The sequence below is a fragment of the Perca flavescens genome, chromosome 23, assembly GCF_004354835.1.
Source record: "Perca flavescens isolate YP-PL-M2 chromosome 23, PFLA_1.0, whole genome shotgun sequence".
Classification (NCBI taxonomy): Eukaryota; Metazoa; Chordata; class Actinopteri; order Perciformes; family Percidae; genus Perca; species Perca flavescens.
In genome coordinates, this window is record NC_041353.1 from 1,987,178 (window position 1) to 2,014,848 (window position 27,671).

The 27,671-nt window shown below is 44.0% G+C and overlaps 1 protein-coding gene across 2 annotated transcripts in view; it reads left to right on the plus strand.

Moving 5' to 3' along the window:
• Window positions 1-27,671, plus strand: part of ptprb (protein tyrosine phosphatase receptor type b) — a 92,648-nt gene that overhangs the window by 38,484 nt on the left and 26,493 nt on the right. For both annotated transcript variants that reach the window (XM_028570302.1, XM_028570301.1), the window contains exons 15-23: window positions 263-428; window positions 5,993-6,111; window positions 8,301-8,448; window positions 12,423-12,692; window positions 15,292-15,467; window positions 18,553-18,703; window positions 19,745-19,845; window positions 20,191-20,356; window positions 21,266-21,547. In XM_028570302.1, coding sequence (XP_028426103.1) covers window positions 263-428; window positions 5,993-6,111; window positions 8,301-8,448; window positions 12,423-12,692; window positions 15,292-15,467; window positions 18,553-18,703; window positions 19,745-19,845; window positions 20,191-20,356; window positions 21,266-21,547 — 1,579 coding nt within the window. The remainder of the gene's footprint in view (window positions 1-262; window positions 429-5,992; window positions 6,112-8,300; window positions 8,449-12,422; window positions 12,693-15,291; window positions 15,468-18,552; window positions 18,704-19,744; window positions 19,846-20,190; window positions 20,357-21,265; window positions 21,548-27,671) is intronic.

Consider the following 27,671-nt stretch of genomic DNA (forward strand, 5'->3'; position numbering starts at 1 on the left):
CAAACTACACCTTTTATGGCACGTGCTCCTAATAGATTCCCACATTCCTGGCTCCAATTCCTCTGTGTGAAAGTTGTACCCAAACTCATAATAGATTCTACACATTCCTGTGGGTGAAGGTTGTCCCCAGACTAACCTTCTTGTGTAGTACCCTACATACAAGATATAAAATACATTTGAAACATGTAGGCTGAAATATCCAACCTATCGCCCAGCCCTACTGCTGCCTGAGTTTTAGTCTCTTTCCTTGGCTCGTCTCCAGGTGACTCTGCTCTTCAACGACACTCGCGTTTTCCCTCCGGTGACGTTGGGCAGCGAGCAGCGGCGTCACCGGCTGACCTTTCTGACTGCCGGGCGGCTTTATAAGATCGTGGTGTCGACGTTCAGCGGGCCGTACCAGAGGGCACAGCACATCGAGGGACGGACAGGTGAGACGATCAGGACGGCTTCAATTCAAACGTCAACATCAAGTCCAGTTTTGCTGAACTTCCAGGACTACCTTGAAGTCAGTGACTACGTTTACAAGCTGTCAATTTTTTGGGTTATGGTCGGGTTAAGGTCACTATTTGGGTTTCTGAAACATTCGGAATAACCCGTTTACATACGTGAGCAGAGAGAGTTACTTCTGTATACATGGAATATAATAACCTGTTTACATGCATGAGCAGAGAGAGTTACTCCTGTATACATGGAATATAATAACCTGTTATACATGTGAGCAGAGAGAGTTACTCCTGTATACATGGAATATGATAACATGTTTACATGTCTAAGCAGAGACAGTTACTCCTGTATACATGGAATATAATAACATGTTTACATGTGTGAGTAGAGAGAGTTACTCCTGTATACATGGAATATAATAACATGTTTACATGTGTGAGCAGAGAGAGTTACTCCTGTATACATGGAATATAATAACCTGTTTACATGTGTGAGTAGAGAGAGTTACTCCTGTATACATGGAATATGATAACATGTTTACATGTCTAAGCAGAGACAGTTACTCCTGTATACATGGAATATAATAACATGTTTACATGTGTGAGTAGAGAGAGTTACTCCTGTATACATGGAATATAATAACATGTTTACATGTGTGAGCAGAGAGTTACTCCTGTATACATGGAATATAATAACCTGTTTACATGTGTGAGTAGAGAGAGTTACTCCTGTATACATGGAATATGATAACATGTTTACATGTCTAAGCAGAGACAGTTACTCCTGTATACATGGAATATAATAACATGTTTACATGTGTGAGTAGAGAGAGTTACTCCTGTATACATGGAATCTGTAATCAATCGGCAATATCCCGATGCAAACGGCAACGCACGGTTAGCGTCTGGACGTACGGACAACATTAAGACGCAATAACTTCTCGGTCACCTTCTTATGAATCTCACTATCTCGGTACTTTCTGCCGTCAACAGAAGACATTATATTCCTGGTTTTCACCAAACTAATAAAGAAACTGGTTTCCTCCTCGCTCCAAAAGTGTGGTGCTGTGCTGCGTCTCGCCATGTTTACCTCTACTTCTTGTTTACTTCCGGTATACTGCGCTCAGGTTTTCTGCATTGACATATATATATATATAACTATATTATTATAGTATATAATTATTATTATAACTATGTTTTCTGGCGCATACAAGAAGTTCCTCTACTCAAAAGACCAAGATATTCCTTGCGAATAGAACATGCGCAGAACACAAATCGATGTTCCTTTTGATGGGGATATGCCGATACCCGTTTACATGACCAAAATTTCGGGTTAGAAAAGGGGTAACCCAGGTAGCATATTCGGGTTTTTAAAAACCGGAATATGAGCATATTCGTGTTTTTTCCGGTGTTTACATGGCCGAGCACGACCGGGTTATTGCTGATATTCCGGTTTTGAACGTGTTATTGGCTGCATGTAAACGTAGTCACTGTTCATCCATCCATCCATCTTCGTCCGCTTATCCGGTGTCGGGTCGCGGGGGGAGCAGCTCCAGCAGGGGACCCCAAACTTCCCTTTCCCGAGCAACATTAACCAGCTCCGACTGGGGGATCCCGAGGCGTTCCCAGGCCAGGTTGGAGATATAATCCCTCCACCTAGTCCTGGGTCTTCCCCGAGGCCTCCTCCCAGCTGGGCGTGCCTGGAACACCTCCCTAGGGAGGCGCCCAGGGGCATCCTTACCAGATGCCCGAACCACCTCAACTGGCTCCTTTCGGCGCAAAGGAGCAGCGGCTCTCTCCGAGCTCCTCACGGATGACTGAGCTTCTCACCCTATCTCTAAGGGAGACGCCAGCCACCCTCCTGAGGAAACCCATTTCGCCGCTTGTACCCTGGATCTCGTTCTTTCGGTCATGACCCAGCCTTCATGACCATAGGTGAGGGTAGGAACGAAAACTGACCGGTAGATCGAGAGCTTTGCCTTCTGGCTCAGCTCTCTTTTCGTCCAACGGTGCGATAGATTGAATGCAATACCGCACCCGCTGCGCCCGATTCTCCGACCAATCTCCCGCTCCATTGTCCCTCACTCGCGAACAAAACCCCAAGGTACTTGAACTCCTTCACTTGGGGTAAGGACTCATTCCCTACCTGGAGAAGGCATTCCATCGGTTTCCTGCTGAGAACCATGGCCTCCGATTTAGAGGTGCTGATCCTCATCCCAACCGCTTCACACTCGGTTGCGAACCGATCCAGTGAGTGCTGAAGGTCGCAGGCCGATGATGCCATCAGGACCACATCATCTGCAAAGAGCAGCGATGAGATCCCCAGCCCACCAAACTGCAACCCCTCCCCACCCCGACTACGCCTCGATATCCTGTCCATAAATATTACAAACAGGATTGGTGACAAAGCGCAGCCCTGGCGGAGGCCAACCCTCACCTGAAACGAGTCCGACTTACTACCGAGAACCCGGACACAGCTCTCACTTTGGTCATACAGAGATTGGATGGCCCTGGTAGAGACCCCCTCACCCCATACTCCCGCAGCACCTCCCACAGTATCTCCCGGGGGACCCGGTCATACGCCTTCTCCAAATCCACAAAACACATGTAGACCCGGTTGGGCATACTCCCAGGCTCCCTCCAGGATCCTTGCGAGTGAAGAGCTGGTCCGTTGTTCCACGACCAGGGCGGAATCCGCATTGTTCCTCCTCAACCCGAGGTTCGACTATCGGCGAACCCTCCTTTCCAGCACCTTGGAGTAGACTTTACCAGGGAGGCTGAGAAGTGTGATACCCCTATAATTGGCACACACCCTCTGGTCCCCTTTTTAAAGAGGAACCACCACCCCAGTCTGCCACTCCTTTGGCACCGTCCCAGACTTCCACGCAATGTTGAAGAGGCGTGTCAACCAGGACAGCCCCTCCACACCCAGAGCCTTGAGCATTTCTGGACGGATCTCATCAATCCCGGGGCTTTGCCACTGTGTAGTTGTTTGACTACATCAGTGACTTCCGCCTGGGAAATCGGCGACAATCCCCGTTATCCTCCAGCTCTGCCTCTAACATAGAGGGCGTATTAGTCGGATTCAGGAGTTCCTCAAAGTGCTCCTTCCACCGCCCTATTACCTCCTCAGTGGAGGTCAACAGTGTCCCATCCTTACTGTACACAGCTTGGATGGTTCCCCGCTTCCCCTCCTGAGGTGGCGAACAGTTTTCCAGAAACACTTTGGTGCCGACCGAAAGTCCTTCTCCATGTCTTCTCCAAACTTCTCCCACACCCGCTGCTTTGCCTCTTTCACGGCAGAGGCTGCAGCCCTTCGGCCCCTTCGGTACCCTGCAACCGCCTCCGAGTCCTCCGAGATAACATATCCCGGAAGGACTCCTTCTTCAGTCGGACGGCTTCCCTGACCACTGGTGTCCACCACGGTGTTCGTGGGTTACCGCCCCTTGAGGCACCTAAGATCCTAAGACCACAGCTCCTCGCCCGCAGCTTCAGCAATGGAAACTTTGAACATTGTCCACTCGGGTTCAATGCCCCCAGCCTCCACAGGGATGCACGAAAAGCTCCGCCCGGAGGTGTGAGTTGAAAGTCTGTCGGACAGGGGCCTCCTCCAGACGTTCCCAATTTACCCGCACTACACGTTTGGGCTTACCAGGTCTGTCCAGAGTCTTCCCCACCCCCCCTGACCCAACTCACCACCAGATGGTGATCGGTTGACAGCTCTGCCCCTCTCTCACCCGAGTGTCCAAAACATACGGCCTCAGATCAGATGAAACGATTATGAAATCGATCATTGACCTTGGCCTAGGGTGCTCTGGTACCAGGTACACTTATGAGCATCCCTATGTTCGAACATGGTGTTCGTTATAGACAATCCATGACTAGCACAGAAGTCCAACAACAAACAACCACTCTGGTTTAGATCAGGGAGGCCGTTCCTCCCAATCACGCCTCTCAGGTGTCTCCATCATTGCCCACGTGTGCGTTGAAGTCCCCCAGCAGAACAATGGAGTCCCCACTGGAGCCCCATGCAGGACTCCAGTCAAGGTCTCCAAGAAGGCCGAATACTCCGAACTCCTGTTTGGTGCATATGCACAAACAACAGTCAGAGTTTTCCCCCCACAACCCGCAGGCGTGGGAGGCGACCCTCTCGTCCACCGGGTAAACTCCAACACAGCGCGCCAGCCGGGGCTTGTGAGTATCCCCACACCCGCCCGGCGCCTCACACCCTGGGCAACTCCGGAGAAGAAAAGAGTCCAACCCCTATCCAGGAGTATGGTTCCAGAACCCGAGACTGTGCGTGAGGTAAGCCCCACCAGATCTAACCGTGGCGCTCCACCTCCCGCACCAGTTCCGGCTCCTTCCCCCACAGAGAGGTGACGTTCCACGTCCCCAGAGCCAGCGTCTGCCGCCCGGGTCTGGTCCGTCGAGGCCCCTGACCTTCACTGCCACCCATGTGGCATCGCACCCGACCCCAACGGTTCCTCCCACAGGTGGTGGGCCCATGGGCTGGAGAGATGGGAGCCACGTAGCTTGTTCGGGCTGTGCCCGGCCGGGCTCCGTGGCAAACCCGCCACCAGGCGCTCGCCCGACGAGCCCGCCGTCTGGGCCTGGCTCCAGGCGGGGCCCCGGCTTCCTCCGGGCAGGGTCACTCCATCTCTACCTTGCTTCTTCATTGGGATTTTTGAACCATTCTTTGTCTGGCCCCTCACCTGAGACCACTTTGCCTTGGGAGACCCTACCAGGAGCACAAAGCTCCAGACAACACAGCCCTCAGGTTCACAGAGACACACAAACCTCTCCACCACGATAAGGTGATGGTTCACGGAGAGTCACTGTTCCATTATCTTTAATGTGACTATTATTGCCACTGTTCATCAGACACCTCCTACCAAGAGTCTGGGTCTGCCGAGGTTTCTTCCTAAAGTTTTTCCTCGCCACTGTCGCAACAGCTACTGCTAATGCTCGCTCTTGAGGGAATTACTGTAATTCAATCAGGAGAGACTTCTTTGCAATTATGAACATATTTATTGTACATACAACATGTAAATGTAAGGGTTTAAGGAACCCAAACAAATCCCCTGAAGGATTCCAGGCACCGGTGGTGGAGAATAAGTAGAAGAACCATCAACAGCCAAGCATAGATGAAACCCAGGTCCGAGGGCGTGACCACTCTATTTCCTGAAACGACAACTGCCAACCGCGGAAGAGAGAGCACATTTAAAGCAGGGTATCAAGCTGTGATAGGCTCGTCGACAAATGGCCGACCCTGATTGGTTTAACTAACAACAACACAGATGCTCTGATTACTACTGACAAGTGACGTACCATGAAACAGCTGATCATTATGAGTGATGGAAAAGGTATATGAAGTCTTCCTTTAAGAATTTACGCAGAGCTTCATTTGTTGGGTCTTTGTAAATTATAGAGTGTGGTCTAGACCTACTCTATCTGTGAAGTGTCTCGAGATAACTCTTGTTATGATTTGATACCATAAGTAAAATTGAATTGAAAAAAAAGTTGAACTGAACTCAGACTCTCCCCTGCAGTTCCCAGCGCCGTGGGGAACCTGCGTCTGTCTCCACGCTCCTCCGTCGGCGGGCTGATGGTCTCCTGGACACCGGGAGGCGGAGACTTGGACATGTATGTCGTCTCCCTGTCCACCACGGTGAGTCCAACTGCACGTGTGCAGGCTCACACTGAGAGAATGAAAATCATTAAAGGGATACGCCACCGTGTGTTGAAATAGTTCTTATCACGGTCTCCCCTGGCTGTAGATACAGTACAGGCCAAAAGTTTGGACACACCTTCTCATTCAATGTGTTTTCTTTTATTTTCATGACTATTTACATTGTAGATTCTCACTGAAGGCATCAAAACTATGGATGAACACATATGGAATTATGTACTTAACAAAAAAGTGTGAAATAACTGAAAACATGTCTTATATTTTAGATTCTTCAAAGTAGCCACCCTTTGCTTTTTTTATTAATAAGGGAAATAATTCCACTAATTAACCCTGACAAAGCACACCTGTGAAGGTAAAACCATTTCAGGTGACTACCTCATGAAGCTCATTGAGAGAACACCAAGGGTTTGCAGAGTTATCAAAAAAAGCAAAGGGTGGTTTTGTTAAGTACATAATTCCACATGTGTTAATTCATAGTTTTGATGCCTTCAGTGAGAATCTACAATGTAAATAGTCATGAAAATAAAGGAACACATTGAAGGAGAAGGTGTGTCCAAACTTTGGCCTGTACTGTATGTGAATAAACGTTACTTTTTGGACTAATGTAAAAGTAACCCCCTAACAAATGATTTAACTCTCAACATTGAGTTTTTCCTTTTTTCTTCTTTGCACTTTATTACCCTTCAGTAATCTGACCGTTCTGGTTTGTTTCTTTGAAAGTGTATCAGCTTTAACCTAAAACTAAAGTACTCAACTACTGTACAACTTATTTCACCCTTGTGTTGTCTTCTTGTCGACCATCCAACTTTTTGTTATTCTGGGTCAAAATTTTAAATTAAAACAACTTTTTCGTCTTCTTTTTCAACAATTTTATCGCTTTCCCAGATTACTTTGTCAATTTTTTCGACATTTCTGTCACTTTTTGACTTTTTTGATATTTTTTGGGTTGTTTTTGTGACTTTTTTCAACGTTTTTTTTTTTATCAATTATTTTCTTCAAATGCTATAAAATTGAATAAAACACCCAAATTCAAAGAAAGTAGTGAACTGATCATTTATTTTACTTGTGCAGAGTGTTGTAGGGAACCATCCACGTTATTTTTTTTTTGCACAATTTTGGATGAAAAAAACACAAATTTTTGATATATCATCAATGTTTTTATTCCAGACTCAAGGTCCATTCAAAAGACACATACAACATACCTTAAAAACAAATAAAAACATATACAAAGAAATAAAAGCCAGAAGAAACAACAATACTACATTTCTATAAAAGACATTTATACCAGTGTTTCCATAGTGATGATTGGTATCGTATGGATTTACTAATAGCATAACAACGCTATTTTGGGAGACGTTCAGGCGACAAATAAATTTGTAGATACGACAATAGTCAGGCACTTTAGCAATAGAATTGTCAAATTCTTGATTTTATAGCTGGGTTTTCTCTTTGGAGCTAGGTTTTCTCCATAATTCCATGTTAGATATGGACATCCTGGTCATCAGTGGAACCGGGAGGAGCTGTGGTATAGAGTCAGCTTTCAAATTCAACGGGGAGCCATTGTGGTGGCAAATTTTATTTTAAACATTTGTTTAATGATTCTTTTATACCTCCACATAATCCTGTTTCTTCCTGTAGACTTAAAGGCACCAGTTAGAGAGCTGGCCTCGTAGACTATGAGCAGTAGCAGAAGTTATTTTCGATAAAGAATTGCAGCTCCTCATCCGTTTGTTTTTTTGCAGATAGGGTGAAGAAGGCTATAACACTGTCTGAACCGTATCTCTTTCTCCAGAGATAAGCAGGTGTTTTGTCTAATATAGGAGACACAGGAGCAGAATGGAAGGTTGAGAGATGACTGTCTATGGTATTTTTCTTAAGAAATTGACAGTATGCTAAAGATACTTGGAGAGGGATGGCTTAACGGAGTTTCTTCACTATATAATGTTTGGATATTTAGACTTTTAGTTAGAAATGCTCATTCAGTTGTACTGCGTGTACCTGTGAATCTGTATTCTCATATTTTGCAAAATATAATAAATGCTCAAAGACCAGATTTTGGTTTGATTCTCAAACAGTCTTTATTCGTATTCATTTTTATCATTGATATTTCCTAAACTCTGCTGCTGCAAGAGCTTCATGAGTATTCTGATGTCTCTTCCTGTCTCCAGGACGGCGTCGTCGTCGAGACTCGCCCCGTCCCGAAACACGTCTCCTCCCTGGACTTCCAGGATCTGACCTCAGGCCTCGCCTACACCATCAGCGTCCAATCACTGAGCGGGAAGCTGACCAATCGGAACACAGCCACCGGCAGAACCGGTACGACACCAATCGATTCAATTCATTATGAGTATAGTGACCTATTGTTACTACACGCTCAAAAATACAAGTACCATTTTTTACCTAATGCTTGTCGCAGGAGAGGTTTCCCTTTTGACAGACAATTGTGTACCCTTCTCTTTCATTTTGTACCCTCAAATTAGTGAAAAGGCACAGTTCTGGCCTCTTAAAAAAACATTACGCTATTCTTAAAGGTCCTATGACATGCTGCTTTTTTATGCTTTTATATAGACCTTAGTGGTCCCCTAATACTGTATCTGAAGTCTCTTTTATATAGACCTTAGTGGTCCCCTAATACTGTATCTGAAGTCTCTTTTATATAGACCTTAGTGGTCCCCTAATACTGTATCTGAAGTCTCTTTTATATAGACCTTAGTGGTCCCTAATACTGTATCTGAAGTCTCTTTTATATAGACCTTAGTGGTCCCCTAATACTGTATCTGAAGTCTCTTTTATATAGACCTTAGTGGTCCCCTAATACTGTATCTGAAGTCTCTTTTATATAGACCTTAGTGGTCCCCTAATACTGTATCTGAAGTCTCTTTTATATAGACCTTAGTGGTCCCCTAATACTGTATCTGAAGTCTCTTTTATATAGACCTTAGTGGTCCCCTAATACTGTATCTGAAGTCTCTTTTATATAGACCTTAGTGGTCCCCTAATACTGTATCTGAAGTCTCTTTTATATAGACCTTAGTGGTCCCTAATACTGTATCTGAAGTCTCTTTTATATAGGCCTTAGTGGTCCCCTAATACTGTATCTGAAGTCTCTTTTATATAGACCTTAGTGGTCCCCTAATACTGTATCTGAAGTCTCTTTTATATAGACCTTAGTGGTCCCCTAATACTGTATAGACCTTAGTGGTCCCTAATACTGTATCTGAAGTCTCTTTTATATAGACCTTAGTGGTCCCCTAATACTATATCTGAAGTCTCTTTTATATAGACCTTAGTGGTCCCCTAATACTGTATCTGAAGTCTCTTTTATATAGACCTTAGTGGTCCCCTAATACTGTATCTGAAGTCTCTTTTATATAGACCTTAGTGGTCCCCTAATACTGTATCTGAAGTCTCTTTTATATAGACCTTAGTGGTCCCCTAATACTGTATCTGAAGTCTCTTTTATATAGACCTTAGTGGTCCCCTAATACTGTATAGACCTTAGTGGTCCCTAATACTGTATCTGAAGTCTCTTTTATATAGACCTTAGTGGTCCCTAATACTGTATCTGAAGTCTCTTTTATATAGACCTTAGTGGTCCCCTAATACTGTATCTGAAGTCTCTTTTATATAGACCTTAGTGGTCCCCTAATACTGTATCTGAAGTCTCTTTTATATAGACCTTAGTGGTCCCCTAATACTGTATCTGAAGTCTCTTTTATATAGACCTTAGTGGTCCCTAATACTGTATCTGAAGTCTCTTTTATATAGACCTTAGTGGTCCCCTAATACTGTATCTGAAGTCTCTTTTATATAGACCTTAGTGGTCCCCTAATACTGTATCTGAAGTCTCTTTTATATAGACCTTAGTGGTCCCCCCTCTAATACTGTATCTGAAGTCTCTTTTATATAGACCTTAGTGGTCCCCTAATACTGTATCTGAAGTCTCTTTTATATAGACCTTAGTGGTCCCCTAATACTGTATCTGAAGTCTCTTTTATATAGACCTTAGTGGTCCCCTAATACTGTATCTGAAGTCTCTTTTATATAGACCTTAGTGGTCCCTAATACTGTATCTGAAGTCTCTTTTATATAGGCCTTAGTGGTCCCCTAATACTGTATCTGAAGTCTCTTTTATATATAGACCTTAGTGGTCCCCTAATACTGTATCTGAAGTCTCTTTTATATAGACCTTAGTGGTCCCCTAATACTGTATAGACCTTAGTGGTCCCTAATACTGTATCTGAAGTCTCTTTTATATAGACCTTAGTGGTCCCCTAATACTGTATCTGAAGTCTCTTTTATATAGACCTTAGTGGTCCCCTAATACTGTATCTGAAGTCTCTTTTATATAGACCTTAGTGGTCCCCTAATACTGTATCTGAAGTCTCTTTTATATAGACCTTAGTGGTCCCCTAATACTGTATCTGAAGTCTCTTTTATATAGACCTTAGTGGTCCCCTAATACTGTATCTGAAGTCTCTTTTATATAGACCTTAGTGGTCCCCTGTATCTGACTGTATAGACCTTAGTGGTCCCTAATACTGTATCTGAAGTCTCTTTTATATATAGACCTTAGTGGTCCCTAATACTGTATCTGAAGTCTCTTTTATATAGACCTTAGTGGTCCCCTAATACTGTATCTGAAGTCTCTTTTATATAGACCTTAGTGGTCCCCTAATACTGTATCTGAAGTCTCTTTTATATAGACCTTAGTGGTCCCCTAATACTGTATCTGAAGTCTCTTTTATATAGACCTTAGTGGTCCCCTAATACTGTATCTGAAGTCTCTTTTATATAGACCTTAGTGGTCCCCTAATACTGTATCTGAAGTCTCTTTTATATAGACCTTAGTGGTCCCCTAATACTGTATCTGAAGTCTCTTTTATATAGACCTTAGTGGTCCCCTAATACTGTTCACAAGTCTCTTTTAATACTGTATCTGAAGTCTCTTTTATATAGACCTTAGTGGTCCCTAATACTGTATCTGAAGTCTCTTTTATATAGACCTTAGTGGTCCCCTAATACTGTATCTGAAGTCTCTTTTATATAGACCTTAGTGGTCCCTTTAATACTGTATCTGAAGTCTCTTTTATATAGACCTTAGTGGTCCCCTAATACTGTATCTGAAGTCTCTTTTATATAGACCTTAGTGGTCCCCTAATACTGTATCTGAAGTCTCTTTTATATAGACCTTAGTGGTCCCCTAATACTGTATCTGAAGTCTCTTTTATATAGACCTTAGTGGTCCCCTAATACTGTATCTGAAGTCTCTTTTATATAGACCTTAGTGGTCCCCTAATACTGTATCTGAAGTCTCTTTTATATAGACCTTAGTGGTCCCCTAATACTGTATCTGAAGTCTCTTTTATATAGACCTTAGTGGTCCCTTAATCTGTATCTGAAGTCTCTTTTATATAGGCCTTAGTGGTCCCCTAATACTGTATCTGAAGTCTCTTTTATATAGACCTTAGTGGTCCCCTAATACTGTATCTGAAGTCTCTTTTTATATAGACCTTAGTGGTCCCCCTAATACTGTATAGACCTTAGTGGTCCCTAATACTGTATCTGAAGTCTCTTTTATATAGACCTTAGTGGTCCCCTAATACTGTATCTGAAGTCTCTTTTATATAGACCTTAGTGGTCCCCTAATACTGTATCTGAAGTCTCTTTTATATAGACCTTAGTGGTCCCCTAATACTGTATCTGAAGTCTCTTTTATATAGACCTTAGTGGTCCCCTAATACTGTATCTGAAGTCTCTTTTATATAGACCTTAGTGGTCCCCTAATACTGTATCTGAAGTCTCTTTTTATATAGACCTTAGTGGTCCCCTAATACTGTATAGACCTTAGTGGTCCCTAATACTGTATCTGAAGTCTCTTTTATATATTAGACCTTAGTGGTCCCTAATACTGTATCTGAAGTCTCTTTTATATAGACCTTAGTGGTCCCCTAATACTGTATCTGAAGTCTCTTTTATATAGACCTTAGTGGTCCCCTAATACTGTATCTGAAGTCTCTTTTATATAGACCTTAGTGGTCCCCTAATACTGTATCTGAAGTCTCTTTTATATAGACCTTAGTGGTCCCTAATACTGTATCTGAAGTCTCTTTTATATAGACCTTAGTGGTCCCCTAATACTGTATCTGAAGTCTCTTTTATATAGACCTTAGTGGTCCCCTAATACTGTATCTGAAGTCTCTTTTATATAGACCTTAGTGGTCCCTAATACTGTATCTGAAGGTTGAGGAACAAAATGGCATTAAATATGGATGATTATTGTGTCTCAGCTCCGGCCAGAGTCACGGCGCTGCAGGCTGATAACGACCACACCACGCACAGTCTGACCATCAGCTGGGAGAGGCCGGTGGGCGTGTACGACGGCTACAGCCTGCAGTTATTGGACGAGGCCGGCGTCGTTCTGGCCAATTGGTCGGTCCCTGTGGGGAGTCGGAGCGAGCGCCTGGAGGGTCTGACGTCGGGGAGGTGGTACAGAGTGAAGGTGGCGACGCTCAGCGGTGGCGTCCCGTCACCGGACGCCACCGCAGAGGGACAAACTCGTAAGTCACTACGTTACAACACAGTAGGGCTGTCCTCGACTAACGAAGTTCTTAGTCCACTAACACTTATAGGATTTAGTCGACTAATCGATTAGTTGATTTAATTGACAGAGCTGTGCTCTTTGAGAGGTGGTTAAGACTAGAAAAGCACAATATAAATGTAGTTAATTAACCATCTGTAAAACTGAGTTTCTCCACAATTAATCCTGCAAAAGCACCACTTTAAATCTGGTGTTTACCATAAATGTGCTCAGAAGTTTCTTGGAAATAAGTAATTAAACATGAATAAGCATAAAAAATGACTAATCGACTAAAGAAATCTTAGTCGACTAAGACCAAAATGACCGATTAGTCGACTAATCGACTAAGAGGTGGCAGCCCTACAATACAGTACGCACTTTAGTCGGGTACTTGAAGGGATACTGTTACAGCAGGGGTGGCCAACCAGTTCAGCATAAAGAGCCACAAAAAAATACGCACCATAGCAAAAAGCCACACAACACATGCAAGTCCACATTATAACAGCAACAGGGACTTCCAGATCTAATGAAAGTCAGAATACATAGCAGTTTTCATAGTTTTTTTTTTCTTACTTACAGTACAGGCCAAAAGTTAGGACACCTTCTCATTCAATATGTTTCCTTTTTATTTTCATGACTATTTACATTGTAGATTCTCACTGAAGGCATCAAAACTATGAATGAACACATATGGAATTATGTACTTAACAAAAAAGTGTGAAATAACTGAAAACATGTCTTATATTTTAGATTCTTCAAAGTAGCCACCCTTTGCTCTTTTATTAATAAGGGAAATAATTCCACTAATGAACCCTGACAAAGCACACCTGTGAAGGTAAAACCATTTCAGGTGACTACCTCATGAAGCTCATTGAGAGAACACCAAGGGTTTGCAGAGTTATCAAAAAAAGCAAAGGGTGGCTACTTTGAAGAATCTAAAATATAAGACATGTTTTCAGTTATTTCACACTTTTTTGTTAAGTACATAATTCCATATGTGTTCATTCATAGTTTTGATGCCTTCAGTGAGAATCTACAATGTAAGTAGTCATGAAAATAAAGAAACACATTGAATGAGAAGGTGTGTTCAAACTTTTGGCCTGTACTGTAGATCGACTCAGTGGGAAACCTGACAGTCTTTGTTATCCACAATCCTTTTAGGTCTGGTTGTACTCGGTTGTGGCCACGCTTTCACTCATTTGTCACTAGAGGGGCTTTAAAAAAAATCAGCAGTGAAAGGGTTAATAATGAGGAAGGTGATCTGTGGCCGCTTTCTTTCCTCAGGTTGCAGAATCTGTCCATAAAAAAAAACTCTGCTGCATTATTTATTATTTTAAAATAATTGGCAAATGTATCATTCAAATGCTTTTTTTTTTGTAACTTATCTGAAATGTTTCAAAAAGTAAAAAAAAAATAAATCCACCAATAACGCAGCCCCCAGCCACACAGTAAGAGCCTCAAAGGAGCCGGCAAAGAGCAGCATACGGCTAAGAGCCACAGGTTCACCACCACTGTGTTACAGCGTTTAGCCGAGAAAATGTGGCGACTGCAGTTAAGTTTAGGCACCAAATTGACTAGTTTAATTTAGGAAAAAGATTCTCTTTGAATTAAACCACTCCCAAGGAAAACATTTCCTTTGTGAAAGTATTACAAATATTACATTACATTTGATTTTGCGTAACTTAGCTGTATCACTTCTAGCCATATAATCTATCAGTGCTCATATTATGCTTTTTGGCTTTTCCCTTTTCCTTTATTTTGTTGTGTATCTTTTTTGTGCATGTTATAGGTTTACAAAATGAAAAAGCCCAAAGTCCCCCAAAGAGACTTACCATCTCCAACAGAAAACACTGTTCACCAACTGCTCCAAACAGCTCTGTTGTAGTCCAGCCTTTACTTCAGAGACAAAGGTTATAATGCTCACCTAGCTGCTAGCATAGCACACCCTCATACTCTGCTCCTGACTGGCTAGTAGTCCTTACCTAGGTACTGTCAGGGCACGCCCTCATACTCTACTCCTGACTGGCTAGTAGTCCTTACCTAGGTACTGTCAGGGCACTCATACTCTGCTCCTGACTGGCTAGTAGTCCTTACCTAGGTACTGTCAGGGCACTCATACTCTGCTCCTGACTGGCTAGTAGTCCTTACCTAGGTACTGTCAGGGCACTCATACTCTGCTTCTGACTGGCTAGTAGTCCTTACCTAGCTACTGTCAGGATACGCCCTCATACTCTGCTTCTGACTGGCTAGTAGTCCTTACCTAGGTACTGAGCATGTGCGACTCCCAACAAAGATGGAACAGATGTGAGAGGTGAGAGGAGCTGCAGCAATGTGCAGTACAACAAAAATATGGTGTTTTTAGAAAATTAAACCATGTAAACCTATTCTGGTACAACCTCTAAATACAATTATGAACCTGAAAATAAGCATAATATGAGCACTTTAAGCACAAGTGATGAGTTTCTAAGCCTTGATTATTGACGAGATTGACCAGTTTACACGTTTTCTTCTTTCTCCTGAACTTTGAGCTGCGAAAGCGGAACAATAAATTCTTGGCATCCTCTCGGTCTGTGTTTCAGGTCCGGCTGCAGTCAGTAATCTAACCGTCACTTCGGCCAACTCCTCCTCTCTCTCCTTCTCCTGGCGTCCCTCGGACGGCTACGTCGATACCTACGACCTCTCGCTCTACAGCGTCACCGAGGCAACAGCCAATCACAGGCAGGATGCTGCAGCGGGCGGGAAAGAGCATCACCAGGTGGGACGCCTCCTCAAATATAGAGGAGAAAATATTACACGTCAATATATGACATAGTTTCATATCAAGACCATAGACATTAAAATAATGGGCGTAGCATCAGTGACGTCACCTGTTGGTTTGGGGCTGTTTAGAAGTCTTAAGTTTGGCAATTTGGTTTCTTGAAACTGAGAATGCAGCTTAAAGAAACTTCAGCATTGACTGTACTTTTCAGACCTGGAAGCTTTGTCCTTTATTTGTACAGTCTACAGTACAGGCCAAAAGTTTGGACACACCTTCTCATTCTATGTGTTTCTTTATTTTCATGACTATTTACATTGTAGATTCTCACTGAAGGCATCAAAACTATGAATGAACACATATGGAATTATGTACTTAACAAAAAAGTGTGAAATAACTGAAAACAAGTCTTATATTTTAGATTATTCAAAGTAGCAACCCTTTGCTTTTTTATTAATAAGGGAAATAATTCCACTAATTAACCCTGACAAAGCACACCTGTGAAGGTAAAACCATTTCAGGTGACTACCTCATGAAGCTCATTGAGAGAACACCAAGGGTTTGCAGAGTTATCAAAAAAAGCAAAGGGTGGCTACTTTGAAGAATCTAAAATATAAGACATGTTTTCAGTTATTTCACACTTTTTTGTTAAGTACATAATTCCATATGTGTTCATTCATAGTTTTGATGCCTTCAGTGAGAATCTACAATGTAAATAGTCATGAAAATAAAAAGGAAACACATTGAATGAGAAGGTGTGTCCAAACTTTTGGCCTGTACTGTACAATCAATACATAAAACATGATATATGTACAGGGCTAGAAATTGACACCTGCCAACCCGCCAAATGTGGGTAAAAGTGCCTGGTGCAGGTGTGTTTAGGGCGTGTCCAAATCCACTTTTGCTAGTTTGACGGAGGAAAAAAAGGGTCCATGTGCAGTTCACATGTTTGTAAAAAGTTGTACTTATAGTACGTTTCCACGTGGCCGGTTATTTTCAGGAACGGACATTTCAACCTCTCCGTTTTCAAAAATAACATTGTGCACAGCTGTCAGTTTTCAGAAAAGTGTTTGTTTATATGTACCCGTGTATATATATACCGTCAATGCAGCCAAGAGCACGCCAGACCTGTAGGTGGCGGTGTAACGAGAAGCTCAAGCCCACGTTAGCCAATCAGAATCCAGAAAATGGCAACAACCGCAACGAATCAGGTCCTCTTTCTCTCTCTCGGCTGCCTAAACCTCCGTTTGTCTCAGTTTACGTGCAAACGTGCAAACGAAGATTTCCAAAATCTCCACTCTGGCCGGAGTTTTTAGAAAGACTCGTTTCCAGAGGGGGAATTCTCCGTTTGCGTGTAAACGAAGGGCACAAACGAAGGGAAATGTCTCAGTTTGTGAAAATAACCATGTACGTGTAAACAGGGTCTTAGTGTCTTCATTGATCAATCAATAGTTTTGGGCGTAACATGCAATAAACCAATCAGAGATCATCTCCCCATCATGTTGGATTTGCTGAGCAGGAAGGAGAGAGGAAACTGATCTGCTCGTGTGTGAAGTGAAAGCGCGCAAACAGATCATAACACCAGATACTGACTGGTTTTTGGACCAGTCAGACCCCCCCACCCCACACACACACACACCTGTGCAGTAATCCTGCTGTTTAATCAGCATCTTGATGGTGGATGGATTATCTCGGCGAAGGACAAGTGCTCACTAACACAGATTTAGACAGATTTGTGAACAATATTTTGAGAGAAATAGGCCTTTTTGTGTACATAGAAAAATACTCAGCTCATGAAAAAAGTGGGCAAAAACAAAAGTGTTGCATTTATAATTTTGCTCAGTATCTACAGTATATATAATATGCATGATGTTCTGTGTGTGTGCTGCAGTATATACAGTATATATAATATGCATGATGTTCTGTGTGTGTGCTGCAGTATATACAGTATATATAATATGCATGATGTTCTGTGTGTGTGCTGCAGTATATACAGTATATATAATATGCATGATGTTCTGTGTGTGTGCTGCAGTATATACAGTATATATAATATGCATGATGTTCTGTGTGTGTGCTGCAGTATATACAGTATATATAATATGCATGATGTTCCGTGTGTGTGCTGCAGTATATACAGTATATATAATATGCATGATGTTCTGTGTGTGTGCTGCAGTATATACAGTATATATAATATGCATGATGTTCTGTGTGTGTGCTGCAGTATATACAGTATATATAATATGCATGATGTTCTGTGTGTGTGCTGCAGTATATACAGTATATATAATATGCATGATGTTCTGTGTGTGCTGCAGTATATACAGTATATATAATATGCATGATGTTCTGTGTGTGTGCTGCAGTATATACAGTATATATAATATGCATGATGTTCTGTGTGTGTGCTGCAGTATATACAGTATATATAATATGCATGATGTTCTGTGTGTGTGCTGCAGTATATACAGTATATATAATATGCATGATGTTCTGTGTGTGTGCTGCAGTATATACAGTATATATAATATGCATGATGTTCTGTGTGTGTGCTGCAGTATATACAGTATATATAATATGCATGATGTTCTGTGTGTGCTGCAGTATATACAGTATATATAATATGCATGATGTTCTGTGTGTGTGCTGCAGTATATACAGTATATATAATATGCAGGATGTTCTGTGTGTGTGCTGCAGTATATACAGTATATATAATATGCAGGATGTTCTGTGTGTGTGCTGCAGTATATACAGTATATATAATATGCATGATGTTCTGTGTGTGTGCTGCAGTATATACAGTATATATAATATGCATGATGTTCTGTGTGTGTGCTGCAGTATATACAGTATATATAATATGCAGGATGTTCTGTGTGTGTGCTGCAGTATATACAGTATATATAATATGCATGATGTTCTGTGTGTGTGCTGCAGTATATACAGTATATATAATATGCATGATGTTCTGTGTGTGTGCTGCAGTATATACAGTATATATAATATGCATGATGTTCTGTGTGTGTGCTGCAGTATATACAGTATATATAATATGCATGATGTTCTGTGTGTGCTGCAGGCGGGGGTGGAGCCGGTGGACCTGCAGAAAGTGGGTCCAGCTGCAGACCGCTGTGTGTTCTCGGGCCTGCGAGCAGGAAGTCTGTACCGACTGCAGGTGGTGAGCTGGAGCAGAGGCATGAGCAGCGACTCCTCGGTGCTCGCCAGAACCGGTCAGTACACACACTAGTATCATGTCATGAGTATTATTATTAAGGCTGTCCTCGACTAAAGAACTCCTTAGTCGACTAACACTTACAGGATTTTGTCGACTAATTGATTAGTTGATTTAATTGACAGAGCTGTGCTCTTTGAGAGGTGGTTAAGACTAGAAAAGCACAATATAAATGTAGTTAATTAACCATCTGTAAACAACAATTAATCCTGCAAAAGCACCACTTTAAATCTTGTGTTCACCATAAATGTGCTCAGAAGTTTCTTGGAAATAAGTAATTAAGCATGAATAAGCATAAAAAATGACTAATCAACTAAAGAAATCTTAGTTGACTAAGACCAAAACGACCGATTAGTCGACTAATCGACTAAGAGGTGGCAGCCCTAATTATTATTATTATTATTATTATTATTATTATTATTATTATTATTATCATGTTTGATATATAAAGTACTAGGGGTATTACGATTTAGATTTTTTTAAGCTCAAACTTGATCTAAATGAGCTTTCGCATATGACCTAAATCTAATGCAGGACCGGCTGGATTCCCCCAGTATTTTTGTCTTCTCGCCACCCCCGCCTACTTGCATACGTGCGAAGAATAAAACAGCGACAGACACAGCGTAGCTCAGCGGCTTGTAGCATGCAGCTAAAGACACAGGGTAACGTTAGCTTAGCGGTAGCCAGACTGCCGGAGTCGGAGATGACGGAGAAACAACAGAACTGGAAAATCCTACTTTAGTTTCCCTAAAGTCACCGGTGTGGCTACATTTTGCCTTCCCCCGACGGGCAAAGTGTAACTTCTTCAGTGTTGTCCCATTAAAAGATATAAAGAAATATTTACCAAAATGTGAGGGGTGTGCTCACTTTTGTGAGATATTGTATATCGTCTTTTTATCGTCTGTTTGTTTCAATATGTTGCATTGTTTTTATTCTGAAGCGCTGTGAGCTGAATCTCTTGTATGAAAAGGGCTCTATAAATAAGTTTTTCTTCTTCTTATTATTATTATTTGTCTTTTCTGTCTTTTCTGCTCTGCAGTCCCGTCTTCAGTTTCATCTCTGCAGGTTGAGAGTTCGGGACGGACGGACAGACTGACGGTCAGCTGGCAGCACGGAGACGGAAGCTGGAGCAGCTATCAGGTTCGCTTATTTCACTTATTTTATTTTAATTAAGCAGATAAAATCTCAGTGAGATAAACATTTCTTTTCAAGAGACACCTGGCAAAGACAGGCAGCAAGAACACATTGTTACAGAGTAATGAAAATATGCTAGTTTGTGTAATTCAAGGTACTTGTACACTACAAACATATGATGGTCTTATAGAATATGATGCATTGCTGTAGATTTAACTACCCGACAGTACATATTGAGCACAACCTTTGACATCTACAGCAGTAAAATGCAACATGCACATATTATGTATATGAATCGAGAAACATCAGATAGAATAGTGCATGAATATTGTGTTCTTTGTGTGTTTTAAGGTGGTGTTGTACGACGTTTCTGGAGCCACTCTGGGAGCCCAGACGCTCGGGGCAGAGCACAAGAGTCACACGTTCTCTGGGCTGATTCCTGGTAGGCTGTATCGCGCTGAGGTCATCACACACAGCGGGGAACTGACCAATAACATCTCAGCCTTCGGACGCACCGGTACGTCAAATAAAAACTAGAGCTGTCAATCCATTACAATAGTTAATAACACATTTTGTATCTGTTCTTAAAGTACAGTGCTGCACCCATACACCCATGCTAAAGGTGACTAAAAAGAGGAATAAAAAAAACATCTTTTGGAAATTGATCTTAATGCCTTAATTTAAAAAAATCTGAAGAATCAAACCTTTAAGGACACCAATTTTCTTTGTGAATGAATAATATCGTGAATACATAAATGTTCTTCCTTCAAATACAGGAATTAAAATACCCCCACATCATCACATACCCTTAACCATACCTAGAGATTGGCATAGGGTACTTGAAGGGAATGTGTGCATGAGCAGTGATTGACACGCAGTTAGTGTACGCCATAAGCCCCGCCCACCGACTCTATAAACGATGTGATTGGCCCGACTAGAGTTTGGTTTTCCAGCTCGCAAGCCAACGGAGAGTTGCTAGACTTGACCCTTGCTGCAAATTACATTTGCTGCCGCTAGGAGGCGTCTAGATTTATTTTTAGGGTTTTTGCATATAACTGATCCCTGTGTGTTTCATCATATCAAAATGTTCACAACAGACTCAGCTGTGTAAGGAGATAATTTGGCGCTAAAGCTGAAACGTTGAAGTTCGCTTTTTTGAAATTCCTCAAATCTCTTTCGAAAACAAACCTTATCTTATGATGTGTGTGTGTGTGTGTGTGTGTGTGGTTTGAATAGTTTCGGTGCTTGAAATGAGTTTACCGAAGTCTTAGGTTATATAATTAAGTTTAAAATAGTAAATAAATGATATTTTGTAATATTGCTTTTTGAGTAGGAGTTTTGTCAAACATTGTTTGGACGATGCCGGTGCGTCTTGTGTCCTCAGAGTATTACTACCGACAGTTAATATTGGGTTCCTCTCTTTCAGCTCCAGAGCCGCCCACCCACCTGTCTGTCAAACAAGGCCCGACCAGTGACACGATAGAGCTGTCGTGGTCCGGTCCCGCCTCCGGCGACTACGACAGCTTCGGCCTGCAGTGGACGCCTCCCGACAGGCTGTCCGTCACGCAGACTCACCTGACCGGCCGCATCCTGGGCGGGATGTTTCCAGGGCGACTGTACAACTTCACCGTGGCGACCCTAAGCGGGGGCGGAGCCCCGGACAGGCCCGCGGTCAGGAGCCAGCCAATCCAGAGGAACGTCAGGACAAGTACGTGGGAAAAACAAAGTCAGGTTTTTTTAGTGTATTATTGAAGATTGGACGAATCACTAGCAGTTTCCTCTCTTGCTTCCAGTCTTCATGCTAAGCTAGGCTAACTACATCCTGACTCCCTTGATATCCATACAGTATTCTCATCTCAGTCTTTGGAAGCATTTCCCAAAATAACAAACTATTCCTTTAATGTGTAGGTCATGGTTCAGGCTACACCTCCGCTGCTACGTTTTCATTTTTAAAGGAACACCCCAACTTATTGGGAAATAATCTTATTCACCGTAACCCCCAGAGTAAGACAAGTCCATACATACCCTTCTCATCTCAGTGCGTGCTGTAACGCTGTCTGACGGTTCCAGCATTAGCTTAGCCTAGCACAGATCCTGCAGGTAACTGGTTCCAACTAGCCTACTGCTCCAAATTATGACAAAAATGACAAAATAACACCAACATGTTCCTATTTACATGTTGTGATTTGTAGAGTCACAGCGTGTACAAAAAACAACGTAACATGAGACACAGCCATCTTCTAACAGTAAACAAACCGGGAACTATATTCTCAGACAGGCTTGCTGCGAGCATATCACTCCGCCCAAGTACTATATTCTTCCGCCTGAGAATATAGTTCCCGGTTTGTTTACAGTTAGAAGATGGCTGTGTCTCATGTTACGTTGTTTTTTGTACACGCCAGACTTCTACAAATCACAACATGTAAATAGGAACATGTTGGAGTCATTTTGTCACTTATTCAGAGCAGTAGGATTACTGGAACCATTCACCTGCAGGATCTGTGCTGGCCTGATGCCGCTGGAGCCGTCAGACAGCGTTACAGCACGCACGGAGATGAGAAGGGTATGTATGGACTAGTCTAACTCTGGGGGTTACGGTGAATAAGATAAATTCCCAATAAGTCGGCGTGTTCCTTTAAGCAGCGTTTTGAGACAAAAATAATCTCTGTCCACACAAGAGTTTCGGCTCCAGTATCAGAACTAATGTGCGTCCATATTAACACGTCTGACATCACATATCACATGACCGTTAACACGCACTGGGCATGTGCGTGCCGGTGTAAACAGGAAGCAGAGTGCCGGACGTTACTATGCAGTTGAAAATCATGGATGCAGAAGTTTAAGGGCGTTTTCACACCTGTAGTTCGTTTGCTTTGGTCCGAATCAGTTGGTGAGGTAGTAAACTCGGAGCGATTTGCCCCTCGGTTCGGATCGGTTTGGTTTCACACCTGGAAAAATCCAGACACTAGCTCAGACTGGAGGACACACCTGACTACAGGAGACACTAGCTCAGACTGGAGGACACACCTGACTACAGGAGACACTAGCTCAGACTGGAGGACACACCTGACTACAGGAGACACTAGCTCAGACTGGAGGACACACCTGACTACAGGAGACACTAGCTCAGACTGGAGGACACACCTGACTACAGGAGACACTAGCTCAGACTGGAGGACACACCTGACTACAGGAGACACTAGCTCAGACTGGAGGACACACCTGACTACAGGAGACACTAGCTCAGACTGTTGAACACACCTGACTACAGGAGACACTAGCTCAGACTGGAGGACACACCTGACTACAGGAGACACTAGCTCAGACTGGAGGACACACCTGACGACAGGAGACACTAGCTCAGACTGGAGGACACACCTGACTACAGGAGACACTAGCTCAGACTGGAGGACACGCCTGACTACAGGAGACACTAGCTCAGACTGTTGAACACACCTGACTACAAGAGACACTAACTCAGACTGGAGGACACACCTGACTACAGGAGACACTAGCTCAGACTGGAGGACACACCTGACTACAGGAGACACTAGCTCAGACTGACTGGAGGACACACCTGACTACAGGAGACACTAGCTCAGACTGGAGGACACACCTGACTACAGGAGACACTAGCTCAGACTGGAGGACACACCTGACTACAGGAGACACTAGCTCAGACTGGAGGACACACCTGACTACAGGAGACACTAGCTCAGACTGTTGAACACACCTGACTACAGGAGACACTAGCTCAGACTGTTGAACACACCTGACTACAGGAGACACTAGCTCAGACTGGAGGACACACCTGACTACAGGAGACACTAGCTCAGACTGGAGGACACACCTGACTACAGGAGTGACTAGCTCAGACTGGAGGACACGCCTGACTACAGGAGACACTAGCTCAGACTGTTGAACACACCTGACTACAAGAGACACTAGCTCAGACTGGAGGACACACCTGACTACAGGAGACACTAGCTCAGACTGGAGGACACACCTGACTACAGGAGACACTAGCTCAGACTGGAGGACACACCTGACTACAGGAGACACTAGCTCAGACTGGAGGACACACCTGACTACAGGAGACACTAGCTCAGACTGGAGGACACACCTGACTACAGGAGACACTAGCTCAGACTGGAGGACACACCTGACTACAGGAGACACTAGCTCAGACTGTTGAACACACCTGACTACAGGAGACACTAGCTCAGACTGGAGGACACACCTGACTACAGGAGACACTAGCTCAGACTGGAGGACACACCTGACTACAGGAGACACTAGCTCAGACTGGAGGACACACCTGACTACAGGAGACACTAGCTCAGACTGGAGGACACACCTGACTACAGGAGACACTAGCTCAGACTGTTGAACACACCTGACTACAAGAGACACTAACTCAGACTGGAGGACACACCTGACTACAGGAGACACTAGCTCAGACTGGAGGACACACCTGACTACAGGAGACACTAGCTCAGACTGGAGGACACACCTGACTACAGGAGACACTAGCTCAGACTGGAGGACACACCTGACTACAGGAGACACTAGCTCAGACTGGAGGACACACCTGACTACAGGAGACACTAGCTCAGACTGGAGGACACACCTGACTACAGGAGACACTAGCTCAGACTGTTGAACACACCTGACTACAGGAGACACTAGCTCAGACTGGAGGACACACCTGACTACAGGAGACACTAGCTCAGACTGGAGGACACACCTGACGACAGGAGACACTAGCTCAGACTGGAGGACACACCTGACTACAGGAGACACTAGCTCAGACTGGAGGACACGCCTGACTACAGGAGACACTAGCTCAGACTGTTGAACACACCTGACTACAAGAGACACTAACTCAGACTGGAGGACACACCTGACTACAGGAGACACTAGCTCAGACTGGAGGACACACCTGACTACAGGAGACACTAGCTCAGACTGGAGGACACACCTGACTACAGGAGACACTAGCTCAGACTGGAGGACACACCTGACTACAGGAGACACTAGCTCAGACTGGAGGACACACCTGACTACAGGAGACACTAGCTCAGACTGGAGGACACACCTGACTACAGGAGACACTAGCTCAGACTGTTGAACACACCTGACTACAGGAGACACTAGCTCAGACTGTTGAACACACCTGACTACAGGAGACACTAGCTCAGACTGGAGGACACACCTGACTACAGGAGACACTAGCTCAGACTGGAGGACACACCTGACTACAGGAGACACTAGCTCAGACTGGAGGACACGCCTGACTACAGGAGACACTAGCTCAGACTGTTGAACACACCTGACTACAAGAGACACTAGCTCAGACTGGAGGACACACCTGACTACAGGAGACACTAGCTCAGACTGGAGGACACACCTGACTACAGGAGACACTAGCTCAGACTGGAGGACACACCTGACTACAGGAGACACTAGCTCAGACTGGAGGACACACCTGACTACAGGAGACACTAGCTCAGACTGGAGGACACACCTGACTACAGGAGACACTAGCTCAGACTGGAGGACACACCTGACTACAGGAGACACTAGCTCAGACTGTTGAACACACCTGACTACAGGAGACACTAGCTCAGACTGGAGGACACACCTGACTACAGGAGACACTAGCTCAGACTGGAGGACACACCTGACTACAGGAGACACTAGCTCAGACTGGAGGACACACCTGACTACAGGAGACACTAGCTCAGACTGGAGGACACACCTGACTACAGGAGACACTAGCTCAGACTGTTGAACACACCTGACTACAGGAGACACTAGCTCAGACTGGAGGACACACCTGACTACAGGAGACACTAGCTCAGACTGGAGGACACACCTGACTACAGGAGACACTAGCTCAGACTGGAGGACACACCTGACTACAGGAGACACTAGCTCAGACTGGAGGACACACCTGACTACAGGAGACACTAGCTCAGACTGGAGGACACACCTGACTACAGGAGACACTAGCTCAGACTGGAGGACACACCTGACTACAGGAGACACTAGCTCAGACTGGAGGACACACCTGACTACAGGAGACACTAGCTCAGACTGGAGGACACACCTGACTACAGGAGACACTAGCTCAGACTGTTGAACACACCTGACTACAGGAGACACTAGCTCAGACTGTTGAACACACCTGACTACAGGAGACACTAGCTCAGACTGGAGGACACACCTGACTACAGGAGACACTAGCTCAGACTGGAGGACACGCCTGACTACAGGAGACACTAGCTCAGACTGGAGGACACACCTGACTACAGGAGACACTAGCTCAGACTGGAGGACACACCTGACTACAGGAGACACTAGCTCAGACTGGAGGACACACCTGACTACAGGAGACACTAGCTCAGACTGGAGGACACACCTGACTACAGGAGACACTAGCTCAGACTGTTGAACACACCTGACTACAGGAGACACTAGCTCAGACTGGAGGACACACCTGACTACAGGAGACACTAGCTCAGACTGGAGGACACACCTGACTACAGGAGACACTAGCTCAGACTGTTGAACACACCTGACTACAGGAGACACTAGCTCAGACTGGAGGACACACCTGACTACAGGAGACACTAGCTCAGACTGGAGGACACACCTGACTACAGGAGACACTAGCTCAGACTGTTGAACACACCTGACTACAGGAGACACTAGCTCAGACTGGAGGACACACCTGACTACAGGAGACACTAGCTCAGACTGGACGACACACCTGACTACAGGAGACACTAGCTCAGACTGTTGAACACACCTGACTACAGGAGACACTAGCTCAGACTGGAGGACACACCTGACTACAGGAGACACTAGCTCAGACTGTTGAACACACCTGACTACAAGAGACACTAGCTCAGACTGGAGGACACACCTGACTACAGGAGACACTAGCTCAGACTGGAGGACACACCTGACTACAGGAGACACTAGCTCAGACTGGAGGACACACCTCCTCAAGCTGGTCTCGGTACGCTTGATTGGTCCGCTTTTGGTGCGCACCTGAGTGCGAATGCCGCGTTCTCACCTGCCCTCACGAACCAGCGGGACAAACAAACTCTAATTCAATGCAACCGAGCTAAAGGCTGTCGGTGTGAAAACGCCCTAAAACACAGAAAATACTTGTGAGATAGAACGATAACGGTGAAAAGTAAGAGCAAAGGATTCATAATCTCGGAGCGAGGACGAGCTGGAGCTGTTACTGAAAGGTCAGTAAGCTAACAGCGTTTCCAAATGTCTCCGTTTAAGGGTCTCAGAAACAGCAGAGCAGTGTGGACGCGAGGCGTAGCCTTCGATTTAAGTTAGTTGATACTTTACCAAAGCAGCGTTGGAGACCTTTTTTTATTTAATATTTTTTTTACTCTGTAACGGATGTGATCGAAAATGAAGCAAAATACGATATTTCAAACAAATTTTACTTAGGTAAAAGTAAAATTACAGGTTTTAAAAACTACTTTAAAAAGTAAAAACACGCAATAAAAAACAACCTAATCAATTACAGTGATGTGACTCATTTTAATTTGAATGCACCTGAACACACCTCCCTGTAAGACCAGCACGCCCCAGAATGCACCTGAACACACCTCCCTGTAAGACCAGTACGCCCAGAATGCACCTGAACACACCTCCCTGTAAGACCAGCACGCCCAGAATGCACCTGAACACACCTCCCTGTAAGACCAGCACGCCCAGAATGCACCTGAACACACCTCCCTGTAAGACCAGCACGCCCCAGAATGCACCTGAACACACCTCCCTGTAAGACCAGCACGCCC